Genomic DNA, 27,721 nt, shown 5'->3' with positions numbered 1-27,721 from the left:
CGTGCTAGATCGGAATCGAACCCGAGGCCCCTGTATACCGCCCCCGCGCTCTAACAACCCGGCCACCACCGTCGCTCGCAAACATTCAACAATTTCCTAACAACTAATTTATCTCTGCAAAAAAAAGACTATCCACAAAATTGGCTATTGCAAAAGTACCGAAGTTCCGATTTAAATAACTTCGCAAGCAAAATCAACCGAAAAACTCCATCGGAATGCAAATCCTGACCTGCTCCCCTAAATAAAGAGAAAATTAAATTTCCTGAATTGCCCGGGGAAATTTGATCAAGTCATCAGCTAGAAATGGTATTCTCGAAAACTAAACGAGCAAAACTTGTGTAAATAAAGCTCTAACTTTTAAAATACCATCTGCATGCGGTGTGGGCGGGGCAATGCGGTGAGCCCAGTGTTAATCGTCTGAAACCATTTCCCAGAAGTTTCCCCGATGTCATCCAGTCTGACCCTTCGGCACACACGCGCCACGTACACACATTTACCCCGGAAGTGCTTGTATTTATCTCGAAACAGCATCTCGGGAGCATTTCACTCGAACAAGTTTCGTGGCAACCGAAAGCTCTGGAATCACTTGGGCTTTTACGTCAAAAATGGGGAGAGGGAGGAAGGGAAAAGACTGCAAACGCCAGTAGGCAAACTTGACAGGCGTCTTGTGTTATGCAGCCCATCATTCAATTCACAACATTTCCCACTGGATTTTCTTGTTTAATTTAAATATTTCATTGAGACACGAGAAACTGGAGCTTGCAGAGTTAAAGGGAAATTCATATCGAGGGGAAATAATAACTCAAGGGTTTTTCAAGTAATGTACTGTGCCTGCTCTTGTAGAGTTGTTTGCGTGGAAATCCATTAATTTACGGGTTAGACTCGGATTTATGTATTTTGAATTTGAAAGGATCCCTTCGATTTGCATTCAATTTATCGCGTCGCTGATAAGTCTTTCATAACACTTTACATAACAGATCCGAGGTTAGGGGAGTGGAAGACTGCAAATGGCAAGCAATCATTGCATTCATAGCATCCCTCGTTGGATTTTCCCTGTCTCATTTCAATATTTCGTTGAGACTTGGAGCTTCTACTCAAAAGAAAATAATAATTCAAGACTTGCTCGAGACTTTATAGATTGATTAGGAGTTGTTTATAATTTTGTAAATGATGTAATGTATTATGCATGCTCATGTGGATTTGTTTGAATGGAAATTCATTAATTTAGGATTTACGCATTTTGAATGCGAAAAAAAATCCTTTCGGCTTTTTTCAACTTTTCGCTTTTATCGCTGATGAATCTTTTATAACTGGTAAATTACCCCGTGAGAAATTTTCTGAAATTCGAGCAACAGCTGCATTTGAATTTTCAATGTTGTGAATTTCGTTTCAATTTCTTGGAAATTCTACAAAAATAAATGTTTGAAACAGCTGGAATCCTCCAACAAATTTTGTAGATATTCGTTGTCGTTGAAAATTTCAAGATTTTTAACGTAAAATTTCAGGAGTGATTTTCAAACAAGTATGTCGGATGAAAAATTGCCTGCATCACACGACCTTTTCCCTCAAAAATCATGAGTTGGAGGCAGAAGCCTGCAAATGCGAACAGGTAAACTCGAATGTCGTTTTGTGTATGCAAGCCATCATGCCACTTATAACATCCCCCTTCGGTTTACCCCATCTATTTTCAATATTTCATCAGAACATTGAACCTGGGGCATGTAAAATTCAGGGAAAATTCTTTTCGAGGGGGACTGATATCTCGAGAGTTGTTCAACTTTTCTCGAGTCATTACAAGTTGTTTAATATTCAGTTAATAATATAATATAACGCGGAGTTGTCCGGAGCAAACTCATCAATTCATGAGGTCGGAGACGTATTAAACTGAGTCATCACACATGAATTTCATCCTGGCATACTAGGATGTATGCATTACGAGAGGAATTACTGCTTCTCTGAATTCAATTTTTCCGGAATCTGGAGCATGTCAAATTCTGGGAAAATTTTATTCGAGGAGTGGGAAAATTCTTTTTTCAGGTCATTACGAGTTGCTTAATATTCCGTCAACTAGGGGGCTACGCCCCCTGCTCGTTCCGCTCGCCAACCCCCATGTGATCCCTATATGACCGTCATGATCCTTTTTCTGACTCTTGTTACCCTTAATACGACCCTCGTGACCCTTATTTTGACTCTGGTGACCCTTAATCTGATCCTTGTGAATCTTAGACCCTTAATCTGGTCCTTGTGACCTAAGTTCTCATCACCAGAAGTCGATTTGGATTTTTATAATATAGAGAGATAATTTAATGTCTATCGCGAAGTCATCTGGGTGCAAACTCAACAATTCATGAGGTCGGAGACATATTGAAGAGAGTCATCACACATGAATTTCACCCTGGTACACTAGGATTTATGCATTACGAGAGGAATCAATATTTCCCTGAATTCGCATAAACCCCTCCGGCATATAGATATTCCACTAGCTATCAATAGCAGTATGACGATGATAAAGCCAAGTACCAGCTTCACCTCGATTATGTCGTTTCCATCTTCGTTTTATCCCATAAACAGCGTATACTCTGTCTTATTCTCTCGCTGCACAATTCAATAAAGAGACTTCCACTCCACATTTTCGCCTCTAGCTCTCACTCTTTTTACCATCATCTCGTTTTTTTTCTCTCTCTCGTTTTATGAGACATGAATGATGTCTTTATTAGTCGGAAGAGAGAGAAAAAAGAAATGAAAGGAGGGAAAAAAATGAAGCATTCAAATAAGTACATTTGACAGGGCTGACGTGTATGACACACCTAGGTAAAAAACTTATGGCCTCATGCTGAAGGTTGGCACTTGGATGCGCGTAAAAGAGGATGAGTACTGGCATTAAATCATACCTGCCTGGCCGGATGCCTGTTATTCCTGCCTACCTCCGGGTTATATGCGCGCAGTGCCCATTAATTTTCATTAGGTATCCGACGAAAATTCATCCGGAAGAGAGTGATCTTGTCGGCAGACGTGGAAATTGAGGAATTCTTCATCAACATAGTTATTTTTTGAAGATTGAAAACAGAAAAATATGAAATTGTCTTAATTTTTCGTGTTTAATGGAAAGACTATTTCGATGAAATTGTGGATTCCGACATAATCAACCTCATACTCGCCAGAAAAGTTTTTTTAAGCCGCGTGACAAATAATAGTTTTTACATAACGGCCGTAGGCAGCGATTTACAAACGCGTGGCGGCCGGAATGACAACAAAATGTTTTATTCTTTTTCTACCCTGAAGCGGAACAAAGTACAGTAATTCATATGATGAATGTATTTTTAATTCAATCCCCCTCTCTTTCGCGATTGGAAAGACTTGGAATTTAATATTCTAAGTGGGTAAAATTCATTTTTATAATTATACAGCATGACATTGTTTGTTCATTTGGTTGAAGTACACTGGTAGGAAGAAATTGAGTTTCATGGACATTGTAGTACGAATTTTCAGCAAGGCGACATGGAATTCGATTTATGGGATCAAAAATCGTGACATTGAAAATTTGACAGTTTACAAATCATCCTCGCGTTTAGTAAATTTTCCCGGGCGAACGGTTTAAAATTCACTATTAATCCCGCACCTTTTCTCCTATTTAACGTGAAAAAGTACTGGAAATCGAGGTTGCTCCACGATTGCTTGACTTGTTTGGTATGTTTCAGGTGATTACATACATAAATTTGGTATAATTTCTGAAAGGTATAGAGCGGGCTCGACCGGCACCGAATCTTCTAGAAAATTTGAGGATCATTGGGAAAATTCTCCAGAATTATTCCGAGGATTATTTGTTCTTCATGAAAATTATTGGAAGTTCTGATGAAGTCGGCTACTGTCTATAAAGCTCTCCAATTTTTCCAAGCTTTCATATTCTTTCTAATATATCCCAAACCAAGCTGAAACCCTTTAAAAACTTTAAAAACTGTAAAATGTAAATTTTACGAAAATTTATAAGAACTTTTCGATTGATTTGAGTTTATCTACGAGTCTCCCTGGGTACTTCGACAATATTTCGATATATTCTAGAATTCTCCACACCGAACCTGCAAGCCCTGATGGCTATTGATTTATTCTTGAAAGTTAATAATATTAATATTCAAGTAGAAGAAACCCGTAAATATCGATGTAAAAATTTGTATAACATTTTCATATAGCAGAGTAAATCTGCTGGTTTGAATGCTTTGAATAACTTCCTCCCTTCAGGTCGGGAAGTCAATAAAAAAATTCTAGGATTTTCTAGCATTTATCGTCTAAATATCGATTTCAATAAAAAAAAAAACACCCTAGTATTTGTAATTCAATTCTTCACAACAGTAAAATTGCGAAGCCTCAGACTCAAATACTTTGAAGAACAAAAATTAATTCCGATAACTATCCCGAGCGCAATTGTTTGGTCATAAGTTTGCAGCAATTTCCCCGCAACAGCCACGACCAAAGATTAATTCGATCTCGAGGTCAAAGATTGCACTTGGACTTTGGTAAGTGTCCTGGTAATTCTCCATCCGAAGCTAACCAATTCCCCCTCAAAGCCAACCAACGGTATCGGTCACATTGCATGGAATGCTCGGAAGGATGAGCAGCCCCAGGCATTCTCCTTCACTCACCCACTCCAACCCTTCAAACCCGCTGCTGGCCAGGGCGACTCGAGAATAGCAGACACACAAACGTATAACCACTGGCACCCTTTCCAATTTACCAGCTACCTGTTCTTCTCAGTACTCTTTACTCTCATTTTCCCCCAGTAGTTATTTATTTTTCTTCTTCTTTTTCAAATCCTCCTTGTTAATTTCAGCAACACAATTTCTCTCCGTTGAGCTTGGCCCTCGCAGTGGAGAGCGCGTAGTCCTGTAATAAGAGTGTATATAATTACCGCTGCATTAACATCAGCTCTATCTCGGTTTTTTTCCCGTTCCCCTCTGCAGTGCTTCGAATGGATCAACTTGTCAATTACTACAATGGAATGATAATGCACTTGAGTAAATTAATTATTCATACGGATCCTTCCCTGCTGATCACTGAACCAAAAAAAAAGTTAAAATCCGTTAAAATCCATTGAAAAATCTTTCTGCAGTTCCACAAATTGAATTTTTATGGATAAAAAGATTCGTCTTCATTTATGACATGAATAATAAACCTCCGGGTTTGATTTTCGTCGTCTGGAGTGACCCCTCGATATAAATAATTCTCCATTTCACTCTTTTTAATGTTCATTAAATTTGCAACTCTTAAACTCCTGACATCTCGATTTTCGAATGTTATTTTAATCACTCAAAAAACTTTGCGAGAAAAACCCTCCATCAGCTGTCAGAGCAAAAACCATAGCTCTCAATTATTCACCGGTCAATACTTACCCGTCACAGTTGAGAAAATGTTGTGCTGAAAATACTCACGGGAAAAGAGTAGAAAAAAGATATTCGATAAATAAAAATAATCGTTTTATTGTAAATATCTTAAATTTTACAACTATAACTCTCAAAGAATCTTCCTCCTTGAGTATTGACAATTCTATTTACAAACTTTCATGACTATAGTACAAATAAATTATAATTTTTTTCTCTCTTTTCAGTTTACAGATGTCGATAAAACTACAGCAACAGCTGTTTCAAGATAATTGTATTTTTCAATGGTTTTTTTTCCAGACGCGCACGCACAAATACTGTATGTAAAATGCACGAGCTATTACGCAAATTGCATTTTATTCCCTATTTTACATGTTTTTTTAATTCCTTAATGTTTACGCAAACTGCAACTTCCTAAATGGAAATGCAAGCGTACCGCCCTCCCCTTTTATTTACTCTCATTCTGTTGTTTTTGCGTCTTACACACAAGTTATTTATTAGCTATTCAACATTAATATGAGTAAAAGGTACAGACGAACTTTGCATATAATAATACTTAAGATTTGGGGCCAACGAAAAAAAATCGCTCGACCCAACGTTCGAAGAAACACTGTAAAAGGCGATTTCAACTTGAAATTTTTCCTATGTTAATCATCATCTATTTTTTTGTTCACTTGATATTCATACTCTCAAGTTTTTTAAACGTAAATGTGCATGACATTATTTACACATGTGCGTTCAATCTTAACGGTTGTAGTCTTTCTCATGGTGAACAATCAATTCATTCGGAGGATAAAATGCTAACTTTCGAAAATTCTGCAATTAAAAAACGGTCTCACATGTGTAGTCACATGAAAAACTATATATTGACCCACAGAAGACGCCACAGCAATTATGGATGTTTTTAATTAAGATTGCAATTCCCTTGGAAATCTTGAAAAACACAAAATGAGAGCAAGTCTACTTTCCAATGGACAATCCACTAAACATCCGATGTAAATTTCCATCGTTAGGTAATCACATTGAAATGTTTTAAAGCGAAAAATTGGTTTCTGGAATTTTTGGAATTTTGCGCCATATTTTATGATTTTAGATAAGTAAATCAGTAGCGAAGTGGTCAAATGGTACAACTCAATTTTGACGATTGACCGGTTTTTAATGAATATCTCGGAATCTAAGGGAGACACCAAAATTGTTGTCACAACCTTTTTTATAGAGCCGATTGAGTGCTACAAAAAATGTAATTACAAAAATTTCGCTATCTCCCTTAGATTCGGAAATATTCCTCAAAAACTCAACTGGGAGATTAGTCGACTTGAACCGTTTTACCACTTCGCTACGGAAATGTGTATTTTTGTCAAGTGACTACACACGTGCAAAAGCCTCATGGAAGCTACTCTTCAATTGTAGAACTTTAAAAACTCGGTAGTGTATCCCCTTAAAACTAGAAAATGGAATAACTCTCGTCCGTAATTTTGTTGTCTAAGTGTGTGAAATTGTGCTTGAATAACTCATCCCCTAACAAAATCGGATAAACTCCTTCTCCCTATTTCCCATTGTGTACATTCAACCGAGTCAATAGACTGAGCTACCGCCAATCGATAGACCCAAGTAACTCCCAAGAATAGAGAAGAAACTCTCGAAGCCCAACAAAAACCGTCTGGTTATTTTTCTCCTTGCTCCAGCAAGTATTATTGGTAAATTTGGTGGAAAGGTAGCATCGAGATTTCGACTTATTCTCCTTCCGAGAGGAAACGTTCCTCCAATACACTCTGTGAAATAAGAGTTACTCTCTCCTCAAACTTGTAAAACAAAAGGAAAGTGCACTGACAGAAAAAAAAATGAAATGGACAGGTGACTAGTAAAATTTTCAGGAGAGTAGAATTTAATTCTATTTAGGAGGAAAAAAATCATAGAATTTCAAATTTCTGAACAGACGGCACGTCCCAATTCACTCGAATTTTCAATTAAAATAAGATCTAATAAGATTTCAATTATATCACTAATTATTTGATATAAAATTATTCGAATCATTCAGAGGCAGCAAAAAGAACAACAATCGAATTTTGTTGTCGATAGAATGAGTCTTTGACGATATTTACCTGAATTTGCCCAATTCTTATCAATTTTCATCGAATAACTGAACTGAAATTCATAATTTCCATTGATTTTTCCATAAACCTTGAATTTTCAATCACGAAATTCCCTGAAATTTCCGTGCAACTATAGCAGGCAATTTCAGCCAAAAATTATTAATAGTATACTGTTAATATTCGTGAACTATCCGTGATAAAGGCGCAATAAACTCAACACAATTTCGAGGACATTTACACAGTGAATTGATTGTTCATTGGAAGAGACAACAGAACACAGAAATGGGGTCGAGAAGACGAAATTCAGCTCATCTAGATATACAATACCCTTTCCCCTCCTCCCTCCACCGATTCTCAAGAAATACATGAGAACATGAAACATAAGAATAACCTCTAAAAACAAAAACACCGTTCAATAGAAGAAACTGCGATTTGTTTCTAAAGATAACAAGAACAAAAAAAAAACAACTATACTTGACAGGTGGTACTTGCCAGTATTCCTCTTGGTTTCTCACTATTATACACGGTATACACATCTCTAAATGCAGGGAAAACTCTGAAATATTCTTACAGTGAAAAATAAACTGAGAATGGGGGTAGCTAAATAAAAGAAGGAGGAAAAAAAAATGACGAGGAAAAAGTAAAATGATAAAGAAAGCTTACAGCTCGTTGAATAAAATGAGAGAAATTCGTGGAAAAGTTTTCGCTTTGAGGGTGCAAGATAAATGAAGAAGAACGAATAGAGTCAATGAAGACATGAAGTTAGAAGGACAAGTTAATGAACAGAAAAGTTTGCCAGGACTCGATTGGCCAGGCTTTTCTCTTCCCCTGTTCTTGTTTTCCCCCCCTTCTTTTGAATTCTTTCACTCCTCCATTTTCTCCGACTTTTTAGATGATGAATAGCACACAAGCGGTTCAATGTTGAATCAAACTTAAGGCTAAAAATGAATTCGCACAATCTAATCCTTGGAAATGAGAAAATTAACTATTTGCACCGTTCATCCGGCGTTTATTCTGTCTCATTTCTCCATTCATTCGTTGATTTATTGGCACACCAGCCATCGTGATACTTTTCTATTAGTTCTGTCACAGAACATTGATGTTTTGGGACAGAAATTCTGGTACTTCCTTTGAGATCGTCAGTCTGATTGACTCCTCCAAATGGAGTTTTTGTTTCAAGTGAGTCGAGATTCAGTGCTGATGGAGGACGACGGAAAGCAGAGGCACTTTTGCTACTTGACTTCGCAGATTTGTTTGGTAGTTGAGGATCTTACGTGAAGTATCGAGACATCAGTCCAACTACCAATAGGAGGGATGCATTGATGGCGGTGTATGGGGCTGCTGAATAGGCTGCACACTCGCCGTTGGTATAACGGGCGCAGTGCATCTGAAACATAATTCAGGGATTCATGCAATTGATCAACTGCCATTATTGACGAATTTTTTAAATGGATTGAGTGGGAGATAATGAAAAACATTCACAGTTGCTCTTCAATGGTTTTTCGGGTGAACTGATGATGGAAATTGTGACAACTGGTGGGAATCCTGAATATAAATTAAGGATATCCAAGAGTTTTTTACAATTTGGTGCAGACCACACTATCGATTCAACCATTTTCAATCATTAAATTTGTTAATTAAATTGCTTGAGAAAAATGTGAAAATAATCGTGAATTTTCAGCGTTATTCTAATTACGTTTTCTACCGAATTATCATTTTTTTTTAACACTCGTTGTTTATGAATGAATAATTGAAATTGTTCAAGCTTTTGGAAGAATTACTTTTTTAGGCATTAAATCGATTTCTGGTAAAATTCTGAGTATGAATAATGGTAAATTGATTGTTTATAAATTATTTAGAAAAAAATGCTCGTAATTTTCAACTCTATTTTTTTTTCAATTTTCAAAATGTTTTCTAATGATAAATTAAATGATAAAATCATTGTAAAATGTCCGGAAACTAGGGTCAAATGGGGTTCAAATGAAAGCTCTGATGTTCGACTATAAAAATAGAAAAGCATTTCACTAGAGAAAAAATAACCAAAATACTTGGATATCCTTAATTGAATACGGAATAGGAAAAATCATTTGTTTAGTTGAAAATTTATTGTATATCGATTATTCATGAAATAATTCCCAAATTTTTTTAATCTTCTTCAAAAAGGGGAGTCACGAATTTTTTTTTATGATTCTCAAAATAAAATTTTATTCAATTAAAAACTCAAACTCTGCTATTGATTTTTATGCAATAATCAAGATGAAATTGATCGCTTCTAGTGATTGTTCCATGAAATTTAGAATATTCAATGACAAAATTCGTTGAAATTTCAGTTAATTTATAATTTCAAAAAATTTTATGAGCGCATCGAAGTCCTGATTCTGCGATGTATCGGGAGAAAAAGTTTTTTTTAATCCTCACAGTTTCATTAATGAACTGATTGTGAGAATTATGCCATTTACCCAGAAATGTACATTACTTGACCCGTCTGCAACCGAAATAAATATTGATCGCAACTCATGACGGTCTAACTGCCCTACGAGGTCCCATATTCCTCTTATTATTCGTCCCATTTCTCGGACGTATATTCCCACTTAAAATCATTCCTCTCAGTGATCTAATAGAACTGAGTAGCGATTTGATTTTAATTTTAATTTCCCAATATTTACTATTTTCTCATCATCTCAATATTCATCCATACTACTAAAAATTTCACTGAAATTTCCGGTAAGGATCCTTCAAATTTTGAGCGAGTACCATTTACACTGAAATTTCAAGGTTATTTTGTGATTAAAAATTCATAATTTCGTGTTAAAATCCGTGGGAATTGTAAATTTCAATTTAATCATTCTGGAAAATTAATAAGAAATCCGGAAAATTCAGAGAAATCTTTCCTTGAATGGAAAAGTCCTCTGAATTTTCCGGGAATTCTTTCAGAAATTCCTGGATTTCCAAGGATTTTAAAGCCTTCTCTTGAAAATTCAAGGAAATTTGGCAATGAATATGCATTTTTCCGTCTTCCTGCCCCTAAAAAAATAGGGCTTTACTTAAATTTTCAGAAAAACTTGAAATTCCATTGACTTTTCCCCCTCAAATCGAATTCAGTGTATTTTTCCGGAAAATTCAGCCAGGTTTTTTTAAAAGTGTAACTTCAACTATTCCTATTAATCAAGTACAGGGCCATTCAAACATAACATCACACGTTTTTTGGGTGTTTTAGACAAAAAAATATGGTGTGACATCAAAACCTAAGCAACTCCCTCCCCTTTCGTCTAATCGTCTGCGGTAATATTTGAATGCCCCCTTAAACCCAAAATACACCAATAAAATAAATCAATTGAAACACAAACCTTGATCAAAGAGTTGGCCATAAGATCCAGAAAATTTTTCGTAAATTCCGCTGTTTCGTCACCACACTTCCTGCGTACAGTATGATGCGAGCAGTCGAGATACTCTTGGAAAGCACTAAACAAATAAAATAAATAAACCGTAAAACAAAAGATACTCTCCAATTAATAAAGACTTAATCAACAGAAAACGATAGGATTTCCCACCGCGAAGGGGTTGAGAAAGAAAAGGTAAACAACCGCAAATAGAAAAGTTTGAAAAATTATTAAAGCCCAAGTACTGTTGTGTATCCCGAGAAAAGTACAGTACGATATCGCTATCTTTCCGCTTTGTGTGTATATCCATTACATGTATTTCTACCTCTGGGTGTTCCTCCGAGTTTCCCGCGGGAATGTGTCGAGTCGGTTGCCCCGATGTTATAGTCCAGTATGTAACGTCATTAGCCTATCTGTGCTACGGTCTACTGCAGCTTTTGAACTCTCGTTTCCCGGAGGAGGGACTCCCTCTCTCTCTCTCTCTTTTCGCCGTCTTTCCTCTTTCACCCCCCGAAGGATGAAAGAGTTGAATGAAAAAAAAAACGACAAGAAAACTCTCCGCGATTTTTTAAACTCAATAATTCACCGCCCAGAATTATAAATGAGAACAAGTGTTGTTGAGCTACAGCTGAGTTTCGAGTTTGTTTCAAGTCCATAATTAAAAATTAAAACGAGCTGAAGGCGAGTAAAAAAAAAACAGAACAATTGACTTGCAAAAAATTTTTCCACTACACACATTCATCATAAATCCGAATAATTCTGCATCAAAGACAATTGCGAATAGATACGATGCAAAGTTATGTGCATATATTTATGGAAAATACACAGACGACTTTTCGACACGATGTCAAGGACATACAGAGGCATTTAACGCATCACTCTGTGAGGCCTTAATCGATTGCAATGAATTCAAATCAAACTCACCAGCATATTGACTTGACTGGCTCACTAGACCTCGTTTGATTCTTCTTGTCAAGTGCTAGTACAGTGTTTTGGTATTTTTTGGAACACATTTCGTAGTCTGCTTGGACGGTCTGCATGCATGGTGCGTGCTTGAGAAATGCTGAAACATTGAGATGAAAAATAAATTTAATTTATCTGTTTTTACATGATGGAAAATATCATTTTTGCTTCCGAGTGGAAGTATTATATTCGTCAATATTGTAATGGTTAAAATATTGTATTGAAATTCAATATCAAATGACTATTTTATATTTAACAATTTGAAAAAAAAAACATAAATAAACACTATTTGATCGACCGAAATAATCAACTTGAAACATATATTTCATCGTACTGAACCATTTGGAATAGTATTTCTATTTGATTTTCATTAAGTAGTACCCAGCTCTGACCTCAATTAATTTTCTATCAAATTTAATCTGCCCTGGTGCATTTCAATTTAAGCTTACATTAATTTTTAACAGGTGACATTTCTGCTGACATTTCATGACAGAAATCTCGCCATTAAAAAATCGTGACTTCATGAGAAAATCAGTGGAAACCCCATTTCAGTTTAACTATTCAGACAAAATCAGGGGACGTCGGAAAAATTCAGTAGAATATATTCGTAATTCTCTGAAAATTCAAGTAAGTGGTGAAATTTCTACTTAAAACTCATGAATTCACTTGCCTGTCCAGTTGAATTTTGAAATTTTCTCACTCTCCTAAAAATAATTCCTAAATTATTCACGAGATTGAATTTTTCCAGCATTACGACAATCACTAGAATGAAACTTCCTAAAAAAAATCCCATTAATTTTTCCGATTTGACACTGTGAACTCGTTATAATGAAATTTCCAGCTTCATTAAAACTTGTGCCCCCAGACTATCTAAAAAATTCGTCCAGAGGGAGTTTAATCACTTCAAAAGAGAACCTTGAAACCCGGTGGAAAAAAAAATCCACCAGAGGAAAAAGAAATAAAGACAAATTGATGGAAGTGTAACCAGACGAAGTGTAATTGTGCGTAACACAAGACACTCCCCGGATAGATTATCAAGGGTAGTTGCGTGGGTGTATTTGAAGCGTGAGTCGCACCGAGTGGGGAAGACAAGAGCTATACCAAGCTCGGCTTGGAAGGGCCGAGCATTCGCTCAGAGAGTAGCTCTCAACTCAATAATGCATTCGGCACTCTCGAGATTACCGGGATAGATGGCGTCGAGTATCAGTACTACCCAACTACCATCGCAAGTGTCTGATGGAATTCAACGTGAATCCATTCCCCGATACTCGTATTGAGGATCTGTCTAATGTGCCGATTGCCATTGATATAAACTTGAGGGTGAAGGAAGAAAATTATTGTCTCTACCGATTTTTTCATTAAATTCTCATTCTCATCAATTTACGAAACCCCATTTGATCCCGCCAAATCCACTTTGCGGTGATGTCTTAATGGACTCTGGATTAAATTGAATCATTGAATTTTGCATGGTAAAATAGTGGTGATTAAACTGAGGGGTGTCACTCCTCAATCGGGTGACTCAGTGATTTCCAGAATGATTTCCTGTGATTTTTCGATAATAATTGAAAATCACGATTTTCATAATTTCTAGTAAATTCTGATGATTTTTTATTTTAAAAAATCACTCGAAAGATCAGTCGTCAATTGTGATGACAAGAAGTCAATATCATCGTTTCTCTGAGAGTAATAATCAAATTTGTAACAAGAAATGTAATTTTTCGACGTTTTTTCACAAGATGTATTGCAAAATCTAAAGAACCGCTGAGGCGATGTTTTAGCGGTTTCTCGACGCTTCAAAATTAGGTTTCCTCTTTGCTTAGAAAAAATAGGTTTCCTAGTTCAATCCTTTTATGAAGCGTTGGCTTTGTCTGTTTTTTCTCGCGAAATTTTTTTAGCTAAAAAACCAAAAGAAACGTCAGACAGACAGAAAAGCCGCGCCGCGCCGCCCGTTGCGAGTGAGTCCTGTCGCCGCTCGAGTTACAGTGTTGCTACATTCGCTGCCATACTCGGAATGCGCGCACAGCGGTAAGCGCTAACGTGGCAACGGCGCGCTCGGTTTAACCCAGCGGCGTTACGTTACATGGAAACACAACAATTGTATGAAAAAAAATCTACGTAATTTTACGTGGATACGTCCATGGTCTTCACATCCAAAATTTGTAATCCACAAATTTTATCTCTTTCATGCGATAACAATCCATTGGCGGTATATTACGGATCAGCGCTAATGATCCTTCAAAATTGTAATTTATTTCTACAAAAACCGGAGAATTTTCTCGAATTTTCTAGAAAAATGTAGAATTTGCTAGAAAAATCTATAATTTTCTAGAAAAATCTAGAAAATTCTAGAATTCCGAAAGATGGCGCTACTGTCGACACCATAAGAACTTTTCCCTAAATGCCCCCCTCCCATAATGAAAACAGACGCATCCACGTCAAAAAAATTTAATCGTATCGTTCGTTCGAGAGAAATCGTAGCACAAAATTTTGATCACACACATCCAGTTTCTAGGGGTCATGAAACATGGAGAAATCATGAAATTTCCACAATCGATTTTCGGTGTCATTACAATAACTTCCTCCCGTCGGGTCGGGAAGTTAAAAGTTCAGATACTTTCAATGTTCGATAAACACCCTTAAATTATCTCACTCACCATCTTGATAGGGTCCCTCCTGGCAGAGCTCAATGATCGCCATATTCACGCCTTTATAGAGATTATTGAAATTCGTCCTCTGATTGCCTGCCATGCACCGCAGTGTGTACATCTTGATGCACTTCATGCCCGCTTCCAGGTCCCTGTCAACAGAGGAAAACGGAGGAATTAAAAATTGAGAGAAGTCTCCGCGGGTGGGTGGAGAGACTAGGCTTTATGTCTGCGGTAACAACTGCCCTCTCAACAATCAACAGAGCTTTTCAGATAAATTGACTCCAATGAGAGTGTTGTCCCATCCCCCCCCCCCATCCCTTATTCTTCAACCCCTTGATGACTTGATCTTCAGTCTCGAGTTTAGGGCAAATGGCCGTCGAGTACTTTTCACGAGTGGACTTGGGTCGCATTTTGAGTACCCAATGGGGATAATGAGAGGAAGATGGTCAAAGTTGTAACAAGAAGTCAGACGTTTTGAAGACTAGCGGAGGGGGATATTTTCTGAGGGTGCGGAAACTGTCATTCGATAAACGAGCCAACTTGCACGACTCGTCTGCGATAACCGCTCGGTGGACTACTTCACCAATTATCCCGAAATAGCGGATTATGAAGTCCTCTGGGGGATGTAGATAGGAATTTAATTTTTAATCGAGTCGATTAAATTCAGATTTAACAGATGTTTACTAGAGCTTATGCTAAAAATTCGTGACCACATCCCTAATTCATTCGAATAATTCCAGCAGGTTGCCATTCACGGAGTTAAACTTCCTTGAGACACATGTAATATTATGAACGCTCACATAGATGTGCGGGTATCACCATTGGACATCTCCAGGTATTTTACCTATTTTTAACTTATTCTTCACTGAAATCCCCTTGGAATACAATATCCTCTTCAAACAGGAATTCTTTTATTGAATTACATTTCACTCCACGATTACCTTTCGTACAGTAAAATTTGCCACGATTTTATAGGCAATTTTCATCCAACTTTTCTCTTCGTGTGTCAATAATATTAAACTGCCGATTGAGCGCAAACTCAACCAGAATATTCCCACGCATATTAACTTCTGTTTGCAATTCATTTCGGATTTTAATCTGCATAATTCAAATTGTGTTTATGATACTTTAATATCAAGCCTTAGCAGCACTTGGCATTGTTCAGGGTTTGTGATGGGGGCACAGCTGGTATGAACCCCGAAAAGTCCTAATGCTACAAAAATTTTATAATTCATTATGACGCGGTTGCACTTATTTAGGTGCACGCATTGCCGTCAAGTCGATTAAATCCAGATTTGACAGATGTTCTGGCACAGTGTATGCAGTAATTCAATCGTAAAAGCATTTGTAGTAATTTCGTGATTTTAGGGAGGGGGTGTTGGTGACCGCAAAACCGCAGATGGGAATAAACTCTGTAAATCGAATGTCGAGTGATCATCCTCGAAATTGAGATTGGATAAGCACATGTCGAGATTGATATGAAATTTTTACATCGGCATCCAATTCTTGGAAATCTCTCTAAATGAACGAATTATTCATTTCCGATAATTAAAACATTTTCTTTGAAACAGATCCATCAGTTTCTCAATTTCCAGATAAAAATATTGTGAAAATGAATAGAAAAATATGAAATAATTAATTTTATTCAACTGAAATGTTTCATTTCTGTGGGTGTGACCAACAATTATCAATCGATATCAATGAATTTCGTATAAAGTCAATTCATTTTTCCATTAATAAATTGAAAATAAATCGTTGTATAATTATTCTCATTTAAATTACCATTGAAAAAAGTAATTCACGAAACATGAATTACTTATTTGATATAATTAAATCATTTTTATTAAGATAAATACATCAGTTTCTCAATTTTCAATTAAAAATTTTGTTGAAATGGATAGAAAAATATGAAATAATTAATTTTATCCAATTGAAATATTTCATTTCTGTGGGTGTGACCAACAATTATTAATCGATAACAATGAATTTCATGTAAAGTCAATTTATTTATCAATTAATAAATGAAAAGTAAATCGTTATATAATTCTTCTTATTTAAATTACCATTGAAATAAGTAATTCACGAAACATGAATTACTTATTTGATATAATTAAATCAGTTTTATTGAGATAAATACATCGGTTTCTCAATTTCCAATTGAAAATTTTGTTGAAATGAATAGAAAAATATGAAATAATTAATTTTATCCAATTGAAATATTTCATTTCTGTGGGTGTGACCAACAATTATCAATCGATTACAATGAATTTCGTATAAAGTCAATTTATTTTTCAATTAATAAATGAAAAATAAAACGTCACCTAATGATTCTCTATCAAATTACCCCCTAACTTGCCGATCCAATTTCCCACGGAGACAATAAAAAAATATATGAAAAATGAAAAATACTCACGGACAGAGTGCAGTCAGCTCCTCCTTGGTTGCGACAAAACCCAGTTCATTGTTGTTTGTAATTTTACCGAGTGGTCTGGCACAGCTGGCGAGTTCCTCATGGCCGCACTCCTCTCCCCGACAGCTAGCCAGCACTGAAATCATAAAATTTAACCCCATAAATATTGAATAAGCCTTCGCTCCCCCGCCTCCAAATGCAGGACACAAACTCCACGTAAAAAGTTGTAAACCAATGGATTTAAAAAATTAACTTCGACCCGGTCATTTATTGCCGTTAAACTACCCAAGATCAAATGGAAAAAAGCGAAAGTTTACTGCAGGGAAATGGTTCAAAGGGGATTTAAGTGTCTCTACAGTCTTAACAGGGTCTAGAGGGGGGTTGAGAGAGGGTGGAAGAGGGCAAGCAAACAGCTAGCCTGTGTACTGGGTGTCCAATACCCGGGGACTTGGCTTGATCCACTTGAGCCGTTGGCTCTCGCCTTTTTGTCAGATTAAGAGGGATTAAATATACCGTAGCTGCAACGACCCCAACACTGAATACTACGGGTTAAGGCAGTTTAACCATATTTTACGCCCTCACAATACCACCCACTTAATAGTGAGATTTTAGCAATAAAATCAATAATCCAAAACACATTGTGCTTTCCACGAAGAATAAACATTAGTTTATGTCCACGCGAAGGAAAACTTATTAGTCGTTGTCATATTGTTGCTCAGTGTTAAATTTATAAATGCAATAAAAATAAGAATTATAGTTGAAATTCGCATTAAACCGGGAAATTTCCATTACACGGAAATGCAGAGTGGTCCGAAGAAAACAAAAGGGTGAGTAAAAAATATAATATATAAATCCAGAAGCCGCGGCGGGCGCCATTAAATTCGCGTCAGCGTCTTAATTTGAACGAATGGTTTTTCTACGGCTATACAAGGCAAACCAGATTCACCGGCTGAAATTTCGCCTACACATTGCATCCCCCTTCCCTCCCCGTCGCCCCGTGGCGACTCATCCGTCATCGTTAAAACCCATGCACCTGGCAGATGTGATATCTATGGTTTATGTGAAAAATTCTTTCAGAGTCGCGAAAATTAAAGCGCGGCGATATCCAGTTGCATCAAATTGGAGCATTGGATTCAGCCCCTGACACTACCCTCTGCCGCTTCCCTTGTTCCTTCACTGGTTTAACAATGCGTGGGGAGCTGAAGACAAATGGAGGAGGGCGCGGAGAAATCGGGAGATTTGATGATGAAACATTTCTCCGGTTTTTTTAGGGGGGAGACTACTACGAGTTTTAAAATTCGCGGGCTATTGGAGGGGGATTTATCAGGCATTGAAGATCGATTGGATATGTCGAATAATTAGTGCAAAAAAAATTAACTGTTTATTGTTCGCTAGGCCAGGGCCTTCATTTTTTAAGCTACAGAGGTTTTTTTTATTCAAATTTTAAAAGAATTGTGTGCAATAAAAATTCCAAGTTATTTTTGTTTTCAATTTGACTCCCACACAGTTAATTTCGATTTTTTTAATGTAAAAAATTGAAGTATTCATGTAAAATAGCCAGAAAAATGATCCTCAAAATATTTAAAATATATTCTCGATCCTTTCAGAAACATTTTGCTGGGTATTTTACATGAATGGTACAATTTTTTCATCTTGACTGATAAAATCGTCGTAAAATTTTCGACAACACTTGGAAATCCTTTTGAATTCAAGTAATAGTTACATTTGAATTTTCATTGTCGTAAATTTGAATTCAATTTCAGGTTAAATTGTTCTGGGAATCTCTCATTCATCTTGGAAATAAGAAAAAAATTGAGTTTTTTCAATCATGTCATTATATTTGATTCCATTGATTAAACCAGATATTCACTATTTTGTCAACAACAACATCTGCAGAATTTTTAACCGGAAATTTCAAGACCAAGCTTCTAACAGTGGGGTTAGAGTAGATTAGTGCTCAACTGGAAACTCTAGAATTTCACTATAAATGTTGATGGAGCTTTAAACTAAAAAAAATGTTAAAAACATTCAGGTATCCAGGTATCTAAGGGATTCAATCAACCAAGTGTTTCAATTTTTCGAAAACATTCCGCAATATTTCAAAATAGATGATAAAAATTAGTCCTTCAAAGTTTGATTGATAAAACAATTGCAAATCTTTCGCCAACACTCGGAAATTATTTCAAGTTAAGATGAAACCGTTCATGGCATTATGTCATTTATTTTGAAAATGAGAAAAACTTTAGTTCTTCTAACCGGAGGTGCCTGAATTCTCGGATTTTTTCAATTGTTTTCATTGTATTCGGTTCCGTTTACCACGCCAGATATTGACAATTTTGTCAATAACAACATCTGTAAAATTTTTTACCTGAAATTTCAACACTAAGCTGTCAACTCAGTACTCAAGTGGAAACTCGAAAATTCCACTACAAATGTTGAAGGAGCTTTAAACAAAGAAAAACATGTCCAAAGCCCTCAGTTATCCCCAAGGAACTGAATAAACCAATTGTCACAATTTTCCTGTCAATCCGACAGAAGAGACTAATTCATCCGTGGGTGGCATTGACACTAATAAGTATGATTGTGGAGAGTTACTACATGAGAGTAGGAGGGGTAATGGACCTGCTCTGGTTGGGAATGCACAATAATGCCTTCGAGAACGTTTTTTATTGAAGAACACGAAAAAAGAAATACAGAGTGAAATAACGTCTGCTTCACTCCCTTCCATTCTCACCCCTCAACACTCCCCCTCGCCCTCCTTCTCAAAACCCAGGAAAGGTTATGGAAAGAAAAATATCGAAGTTCTATATGTTTGTCGAAGAAATGGAGTCGAAGAAAAGGAGACGATAAGAAAAGAATTGAGCGGGAAGGGGGGGGGGGAGAATGAAATATGCAAGGTTTGCTATTAGGTTTGTTGGCTTCTCGATAACTCGAGTTAACCCACTATTACATTCGATTCTATTCATGTACTGCGAATGATGCATTGGCTAATCGGATGAAAAATAACGAAGGAAAATCCACTCTTCTCCATTCATCGAAAAAATATTCCGCCCTCCAATCTTCAAAATTACTTCACGTTTTCCCAACTAAAGACCTTCAATTGCACGAGGAATAAAACTGAATATGGAAAAATTTCTTCACAATTTTCCGCTCGAATGAAGAACTTCAATTGCTCAATTTTTTCATTTCTCTCGATCATCAAATTACATTCGTGTTTTTTCGACTAAAAAAGCTGAATTTTTCATCATTCGTTAACGAATGAATTAATGAAACCAATCAATACAAATGAAAAAAAAAATATGAAAATGAAAAAAAATGGTGGTTGAAGATTTTTGGTTAACTCTTGCGTCATTACTATAATGGTCGAGCCACATATCCACCAACAAATATCACGTTATCTCGTGTATCCCTAAGGCATTAAATAATCCTAGTGTTTTAATTTTTGAGAAATATTTCTCAATATTTAAGAATGAATTATTAAAATTAAACCTTGAAAATTTGAATGATAAAATCGTTGCAACCCTTTCGAGAATACCGTGAAGTTCTCTCAAATTCAGATGAAATTGTGAAGGAGTTGATAAGAAAAGAATTGAGAACGGGGGGTGGATTGAAATATGCAAGTTTCGCTGTTAGGTTTGCTGGCTTCTCGATAACTCGAGTTAACCCACCATTAACATTCGATTCTATTCATGTACACGGAGAGAAAAATTCAATAAAAATGACCAGAAAAAAGCGTAAAAATTACGTTTCGAAACGTAATCCGGGAGCGAAGTAAAATTTAATAAAAAGTGTGAGTCTGAATTGAAATTGTACGAATCGTCACGTAAATTCTACGATTTGTTCCGTAAAAATTAACCACAACAAGTCGTTCCGTAATTTTTCCCCAATTATTGAGAAATTTTACGGAACGGAACGTAGAAATAACTCACCAGCTTCATAAAAATTGTTGAACAATCAAGAATTTTTGATTTGGGAGGTACAATAAGTCGGCAAGTTTCTGTAAGATTTTACTTCTTCGGGAAAAATTACGTGACAATTTCGTACCTGGTTCGGTGATGAACCTGAAAATTCACTGAACGTTTCAGATTTCTTCTCTTCCATTCCTATAAAAATTTCCGGAAAACGATTTCCCATTGCGGATTACGTAAATTATTCCATAATTTTTACTGAATATTCTGCCTTCAATTGCATTAGGAATAAAACTAAATGCGGAAAAATTTCTCCACAATTTTCCGCTCGACTGCAGAACTTCAGTTGATTAATTTTTCCATTGCCCTCCGATTATCTAATTACATTCATGTTTTTCCAACTAAAAAAAACCCGCTTTTTTATCATTCGTTACCGAATGAATGAATAAAACCAATCAATCCAAATGAAACAATATGAAAATGAAAAATAATGGTGATTGGAGATTTTTGGTTAACCCATGCGTCATTAATCTAATGCCCCGGCCACATATCCACCAACAAATATCACGTTATCTCGACGTCCAATCAAATCTCGATAATCGACGACCAGCATATATTCCACAATGTCTATAGTACTGATAGTGGATAGGGGCGCGGTTTGACTACCAACAAAACCCAGGAATTACACTCGTTTACACGTGCTACCGTACAATACCCAATGATATAAATAAATTCAAATGATAGATAATGTTCCGATTGTTGTCCGATGAAATTCTACAGTTTCGTGACAATGACTCGTCGATCAGTACCAAATGTATCGTGGAGCGATTAATTTTCAGTCAAAATGTCCACAATTCTATTGATTTATATCCCCAGAAATTGTGGTTATTTCTATAAATAATTGCACAGGTGAAATACGAAAATTGATTATCGATTTGTTCTACAAATGGTGTGGCCCCATCAATATTCACTTATTAATTCATCAATTTTATTCTGCTAACGCATGAGATATTGATTTGGCCGGTGATGCCATACTTAATGAAAATTCACTCGCAAATAGACTCTCATGAAATTTATAAATGGCTTCGGATAACTGAATTAAAACATCTCCGTAAAATGCTCACTGTGATCCTAACCAACTAATGAAAATGGTTTTTTAATTAGTTTTATTCTCCACTGGGGTTGTAATACTTATAATGAATTTTGAGTTTATCCAAAAGGGAATAGCCTTGCGAGGAGATGAGTCTTGGGATTTCATAAATTTGTGGACCATTTTCCAAAACGTGCTAGCGGAGGGTTATAACACCCGTGGGAGAGAAATTACAGGGACATTACACGACCGGTCGTTAGTTAATTTTGCTACTTCTGCATTCAGTCATCCAGCTCTCACGCCCTCTCCCCATTCTCATTTCTCACAGAATAGAATTAAAAATGAAAAAACGAACGATACGGTTGTTTTAAATAATAATGGAAAAACATTGGGGACCATTGTTAATAATTAAACGAGGTAATGACGAATTGAGAAAATTAATTTTATCGTCCACTGCACAGAGAGAAATGTTCTCGTAAAAATTACGGAACGCTCTGGAAAAATTCCTTAACAGTTCCGTAAAATTTCCTAAAACTACATTTCGCCCCGGAATTACAAAAAAGATACGTAATTTTTATTGAATATTTCTCTGCGCGTGTCAGAAAATTACTCTTGAAATTTCAAGTGAAAAAACTTGAAATTTTTAACAACTCTAAATTTACATTAAATTTATCTTCATTTTGTTACTGAAAACTCAGGTAATTTCTTTGAATATTTAATAAATCTCTAATTTTCCGATCCATACGACAACGAAAATTACAAAAAATAGAGAAAATTCAGGCCACTATTTTCCTGAATTGCCAATTTATTGAAAATTCAATTGAATTTAATGTTTAATTTTCATAATGAGGTTTAAAAATCAAGCTGTCCTTGAAATATCACTGATCGTTCACCATGAAAAACTGAATTTTATTGAATTTTCATGACGAATGAGAACTTTCATGAACGATGTGTTCTTAAATTGAATTAAACCCCACAACATTGAGAATTCAGTCGCAATCGCTACTACATAAAAGAATTGCGTAAATCGATTGTCTCAATTTTTCTGTCACTGCGACTAAAGAAACTCATTGATCCACAGAATAAAATCTAAGAAAAGAAACCAATATTTCGCCGCTTTAAATAATGAAGGAAAAATACTGGAAACGATCGTTGATAATTAAGCAAGTTAATGAGGAATTTATCAAATTAATTTTATAAATGTTGGAAAAACTTCGAAAGACAGAAAAAATGGCCAAAAAACTCAATTATCCGAAAGGAACTGAATAAACCAATTTTCTCAGTAAAATTTGAGAAAAGAAAATAATTTGGTTGTTTTAAATAATGAAGGGATAACACTGTAGAAAATTATGATAATTGAGCAAGTTAATGAAGAATTTAGGAAATTAATTTTATCAATCTTGTCGACAATAACATTTATACTGACGACTCAACTTGAAACTCTACAATTTCACTGCAAATGTTAGAAGGACTCAAATATCCCAAAGCAATTGAATAAACCAATTGTTTCAAATATTTCGGTCAATGCGACTAAAGCGACTAATTGATTCAAAGAATACAATTTAAGAAAAGACAGCAGGAATTCGTTGCTTTGAGTAATGGAGAGATAATATTGGAAATAATCGTTGATAATTAAGCGAGTTAACGAGTTAATTAATTTTATCATTTAATTTTATCGATGCGACTAAAGAGACTAATGGATCCACAGAATAGGATTTAAGAAAAGTCAACACGATTACGTTGCTTTAAATAACGAACCGAGAATATTGGGGACGATCATTGATAATTAAGCGAGTTAATTAGGGATTGAGGGAATTAATTTTATCGTTTTGGTAGAATGAGAAACTACCAAGTCATTGCTTTACCCCTTTCTCCGCTGCTAATTCGGTAATTTCGGGTAGTTTGTGGTCGTTACGAACTTCGGGCCAACTATTTTCAGCCAACTCTTCTGAATACTTTGAGAGTCAAAGTTTCGAATGAAACATTTTTTAAGAAAGGGGAAAAAGTTTGACGACTTTTTTTTTCACTCCTAGACGCTTGCAGATGCCATTCGATACTTGGGAAGTAAAAAAGAGCTGTAGCATTGCGAGAACGGTCTTATTAGAGTAATTTGATGCTGCATCGCTGGTCAACTTACTCGTGATACTGCTGTTACGTGTGAAAACGTGATACTCGTTGAGTTGATGGAAAAAAGAGGCAATTTATTCCATTTCAGAGGTTTGGAGAGCGCGTTGGGCGTTTAAAAGAGCTTGTGTTCAGGGGGGTTGCGTTTGCAAGGAATTTTTTTGAGAAAATTTGTGTTGACGATCTTTATGTTGGGTTTAAGGCGCGATTATTCTTCATTTTCCATTGAACAAATCATATTAATTAAAAAGAAAATTGTAATTTCAAATTTCAGAGGGAATTAAATGGAACTCTACATTTTGGCGGATGTGGAAGACGAAAATTCTCCATCTGACTGCAATTTTGAATGTGAATTTGGATATTCCGTAGGAACATGTGCTGGATTTTCAATTTATTTGAAAATTCAAGATAACAGTGTTTCAATTTTGACTAATTTTCATGGAATAATTGAGCTCAAATTTACAGTTTCCATCGATTTTTTCATAAAATTGTGAATTTTCAATGATGAACTTCCTTCGAAATTCTAGGGAAACGGTCACTTGACAATTTTTAAGTGTACCAGAAATTTTAAGGAATTTTGTATTTGAAAATTCAGAATTTCAGGGAAAAATCAATGAGAACTGTAAATTTCATTTCAATTATCCTCTAAAAATGAGTAGGCATCAGGAAAATTATATAATTCCTAGTTTTATTATTTTTATAGTTATATAATTTTTAAGAAATTTTTTTTAAGTAGGTTGAAAAATTCTCATCCCAATGCTGTTCACAAATTTAGAATTTCATTAAATTTATAGTGAAACATGAACGTGGTTGATAATTTTGATGCACAGAATAAAATTTGAAAAAAGACGACACGATTTCGTTGCTTTATAATGAAAGGAGAATATTGAATATTTAAATTTCCGATCAATGTTCACCTCAATGCTGTTGAAAAATTTAGAATTTCATTAAATTTTCAGTGAAACCTGAATTTTATTTTCCCCCCTCAAGACCCACAAAAGTGACGTTCTTCTGCAGACATTCCCAATTTCCCAAAACTTAAGCAATTTCCCTTATTCATCAAAATAAATAAAAAAATCCGTGTCTAGACTGTCCATTCCGCCACAAAAACTCCCGCAAAACCCCAATTACATTTCAAAACGTAATTGCAACGTTTCCTTCCCGGAAACAGTAGATTGATAAGACTCAATTCATAATTGTTTTCGTCAAGTAGCGAATGACTAGCCAATTCCAATATTTGGCTACGTGGATTGAGGCTGCGCGTCACACAACGCGTGTATTTAACACCGGGGACAGCGAGCTGGCGAGGACAGTGCGATATGCCTCCGATTGGCTGAATCGGCATCGTACGACGCTCCTGTCACACGTTTTAAATATGAATACAACCCGATTCGCCAGCGTGTATGACACGTCTGGCCATGCAGCGCGCCTCAGTGTGTGTGTGTGTGTGTGTGGGCCTGCCGCAATTGCCTCCGGCTTCTCCCACGCGCTTTTTAATCTCTTAAAACCTCAAAGAACATTTTTTCCCCGGGTAATCAACTGTAAAAGGGGAAAATCAGTTTTTCCCCTTTCCCGTTAATTAAATGGCATAATTATTCCACTGATAACTCACAAAAAAATCGATTGAATTAGGGGTATCCATTTACTTTTACTCTTGCTATTTCAACGGCGTATCACAATCAGTCGAGATCTGTAAATCTCAGCGAGATTGATGCTTCAGAATAATTCTAATTAGTCAGTTGCCGGAGTTTTTCCTGTATTTATGGGAAATGGTTTCTGCCTTTACCTCCGCGGTTTTACCTTTACCTAGCCCTTTACTCGCGGCTTCTGATCTGCTTCGCTGTGCATTTTAAAAACCTTTTAATGAGCCAACGACTCTGCCCTCTGTCTGATAGAATGCGAGTTGCGTGACACCGTGCGCAAATTGCCGGGCTGTAACCGCTATATCCAAGATGACACAATGAAGTGCAATGAAAAATAAAAAAAAAGTTAGATTGTTCGTCGTTTAGAGAAAAATCCTCGAAAACCGGAGAATTTAGTTTTTTGTTTTTATTGAAAAAATGTATTCGGATTGTTCTGAAATGCCGAAAATTTTTCTCGGAGGACCACTCCTCACATGTGGAAAGATCACTTGAGGTTACCAATTGTGTTGTCGAGAAGGCAGAAAAATTTCAAAGGATGATGACAAATTTATTCATTAGATCATGAAATTTGCATGAAATACCCTTTTTTTATTCAAGGTTAAATTTTTTGCCTCTTTACTAGGAAAACAAATTATGAATACCGTTATTTTGCTACATAGATGAACGTTTAACACTATCAAACGAATTTCCATTATTAAATCATTATTAATGAATTTTTTCAAATTTCAATCATATGAACAATCAATAATCAAACATCTAAAATTTATTTCATCAATCAATAATTGGGATAGATGAATTGCCGATTATTTCTTTAAGGTATATCCCAAGACAATACCTACCAAAAGTTAGTCCCGACGGAGTTCCGAAGAAAATTCTAAATGACTTAATTTGTTGCGTTCTCATAAGTTATTGAGTTTTTCTATTCTCATGTGTTGTTGATGATGGCAACAATAATTGTTTGAATCAAATAAGAAATTATTTGGTAATTAAGTGTTGGAATTTAATGAGAAGTGATTTCACGAAATTTTCCACGGAGAAAATTATTTCGTGAATTTCAACAACTAGTTCTTGAAATTCACCAACAAGTTGTTGAAAAAAAAAATGAATTACCAACCAGTCGGTGAATTCCAACAACTTGTTGTTGAATTTCAACAACTATTGTCAAATTTCAATAACCAGTTGTTGACTTTCGCCAACTGATTGCTAATTCATTTTTAGTTGATGAATTTCAATAACCTAGTTGGCGAAATTTAACAACTAGTTGTTATAAATCATCAACTAAAAATGAATTACCAACCACTTGGCGAAGGTCAACAACTAGTCGTTGGAATTCACCGACTGGTTGGTAATTCATTTTTTGAACCAACTGGTTGTTAAAATTCACCAATTAGTTGTTGTAACTCAACAACTACTTCGTGAAATTCCCCAACTGGTTGTTAATTCATTCTTAGTCGTTGAAATTCGCCAAATAATTTTCTCCGTGCCATTTCACAGTTTCCAATCTCAAGAAAAACATATTTCCCAGGAATACCCCTTAATATCCCCCAAAACTAATACTACCGTCGACCCCTGCTTCCACCTTTCCACGTCACGCTAAAAACACAACGCGCTCTCACCTCAAGAGAAAAAAAACCCACAGTGGATTCAAAGCCATTCGAACTAAAAGGAATCCCCCCCACTCCTACAAACCGCGAAATGAATATTTATGGTCCTCCAAAGACGTCAACCCTCGAGGTAGGATAAGAAATGGCAACTTTCCTCCCAGGATGGGAGCATTTTATTCCCGGAAATTGGTACTAAAAACCGAGTTTTCCTTGCAGCGGGTGCATTGACACGTTTGCCGTCAATGTCATCGCATGATAGTGAGTTGTAGCTGATAAAAAAAACCGCAAAAAGGGGAATTGTGTGAGGGACGCGTCTGCAGTCTCGCATCGGGAACAAGTGTAAGTCTGCTCAGCACAGAATGGCGTAAGAGTGTTGGTAGAAATCGAGTCTCAGGCCCTCTCACTCCGCCGCGAGTACTCTCGCATTCATCAGAAAGAGAGAGAGAGAGAGAGAGAGAGAGAGAGAGAGAGAGAGAGAGAGAGAGA

The 27,721-nt window shown here is 36.0% G+C and overlaps 1 protein-coding gene across 1 annotated transcript in view; it reads right to left on the bottom strand.

The window, feature by feature from the left end:
• Positions 1-7,555: 7,555 nt before the first annotated feature.
• LOC107040779 overlaps positions 7,556-27,721 on the bottom strand; it is a 25,800-nt gene continuing 5,634 nt past the window's right edge. The window contains exons 2-6 of the mRNA XM_015261007.1: positions 16,870-17,002; positions 14,463-14,605; positions 11,770-11,908; positions 10,813-10,927; positions 7,556-8,852 (exon numbers count right to left, since the gene is read on the bottom strand). Coding sequence (XP_015116493.1) covers positions 8,736-8,852; positions 10,813-10,927; positions 11,770-11,908; positions 14,463-14,605; positions 16,870-17,002 — 647 coding nt within the window. The 3' untranslated portion in view covers positions 7,556-8,735. The remainder of the gene's footprint in view (positions 8,853-10,812; positions 10,928-11,769; positions 11,909-14,462; positions 14,606-16,869; positions 17,003-27,721) is intronic.

Source organism: Diachasma alloeum, unplaced genomic scaffold, assembly GCF_001412515.2.
Source record: "Diachasma alloeum isolate Michigan unplaced genomic scaffold, Dall2.0 Dall_scaffold_00343, whole genome shotgun sequence".
NCBI lineage: Eukaryota > Metazoa > Arthropoda > Insecta > Hymenoptera > Braconidae > Diachasma > Diachasma alloeum.
This window is presented reverse-complemented; position numbering and strand designations above follow the sequence as displayed.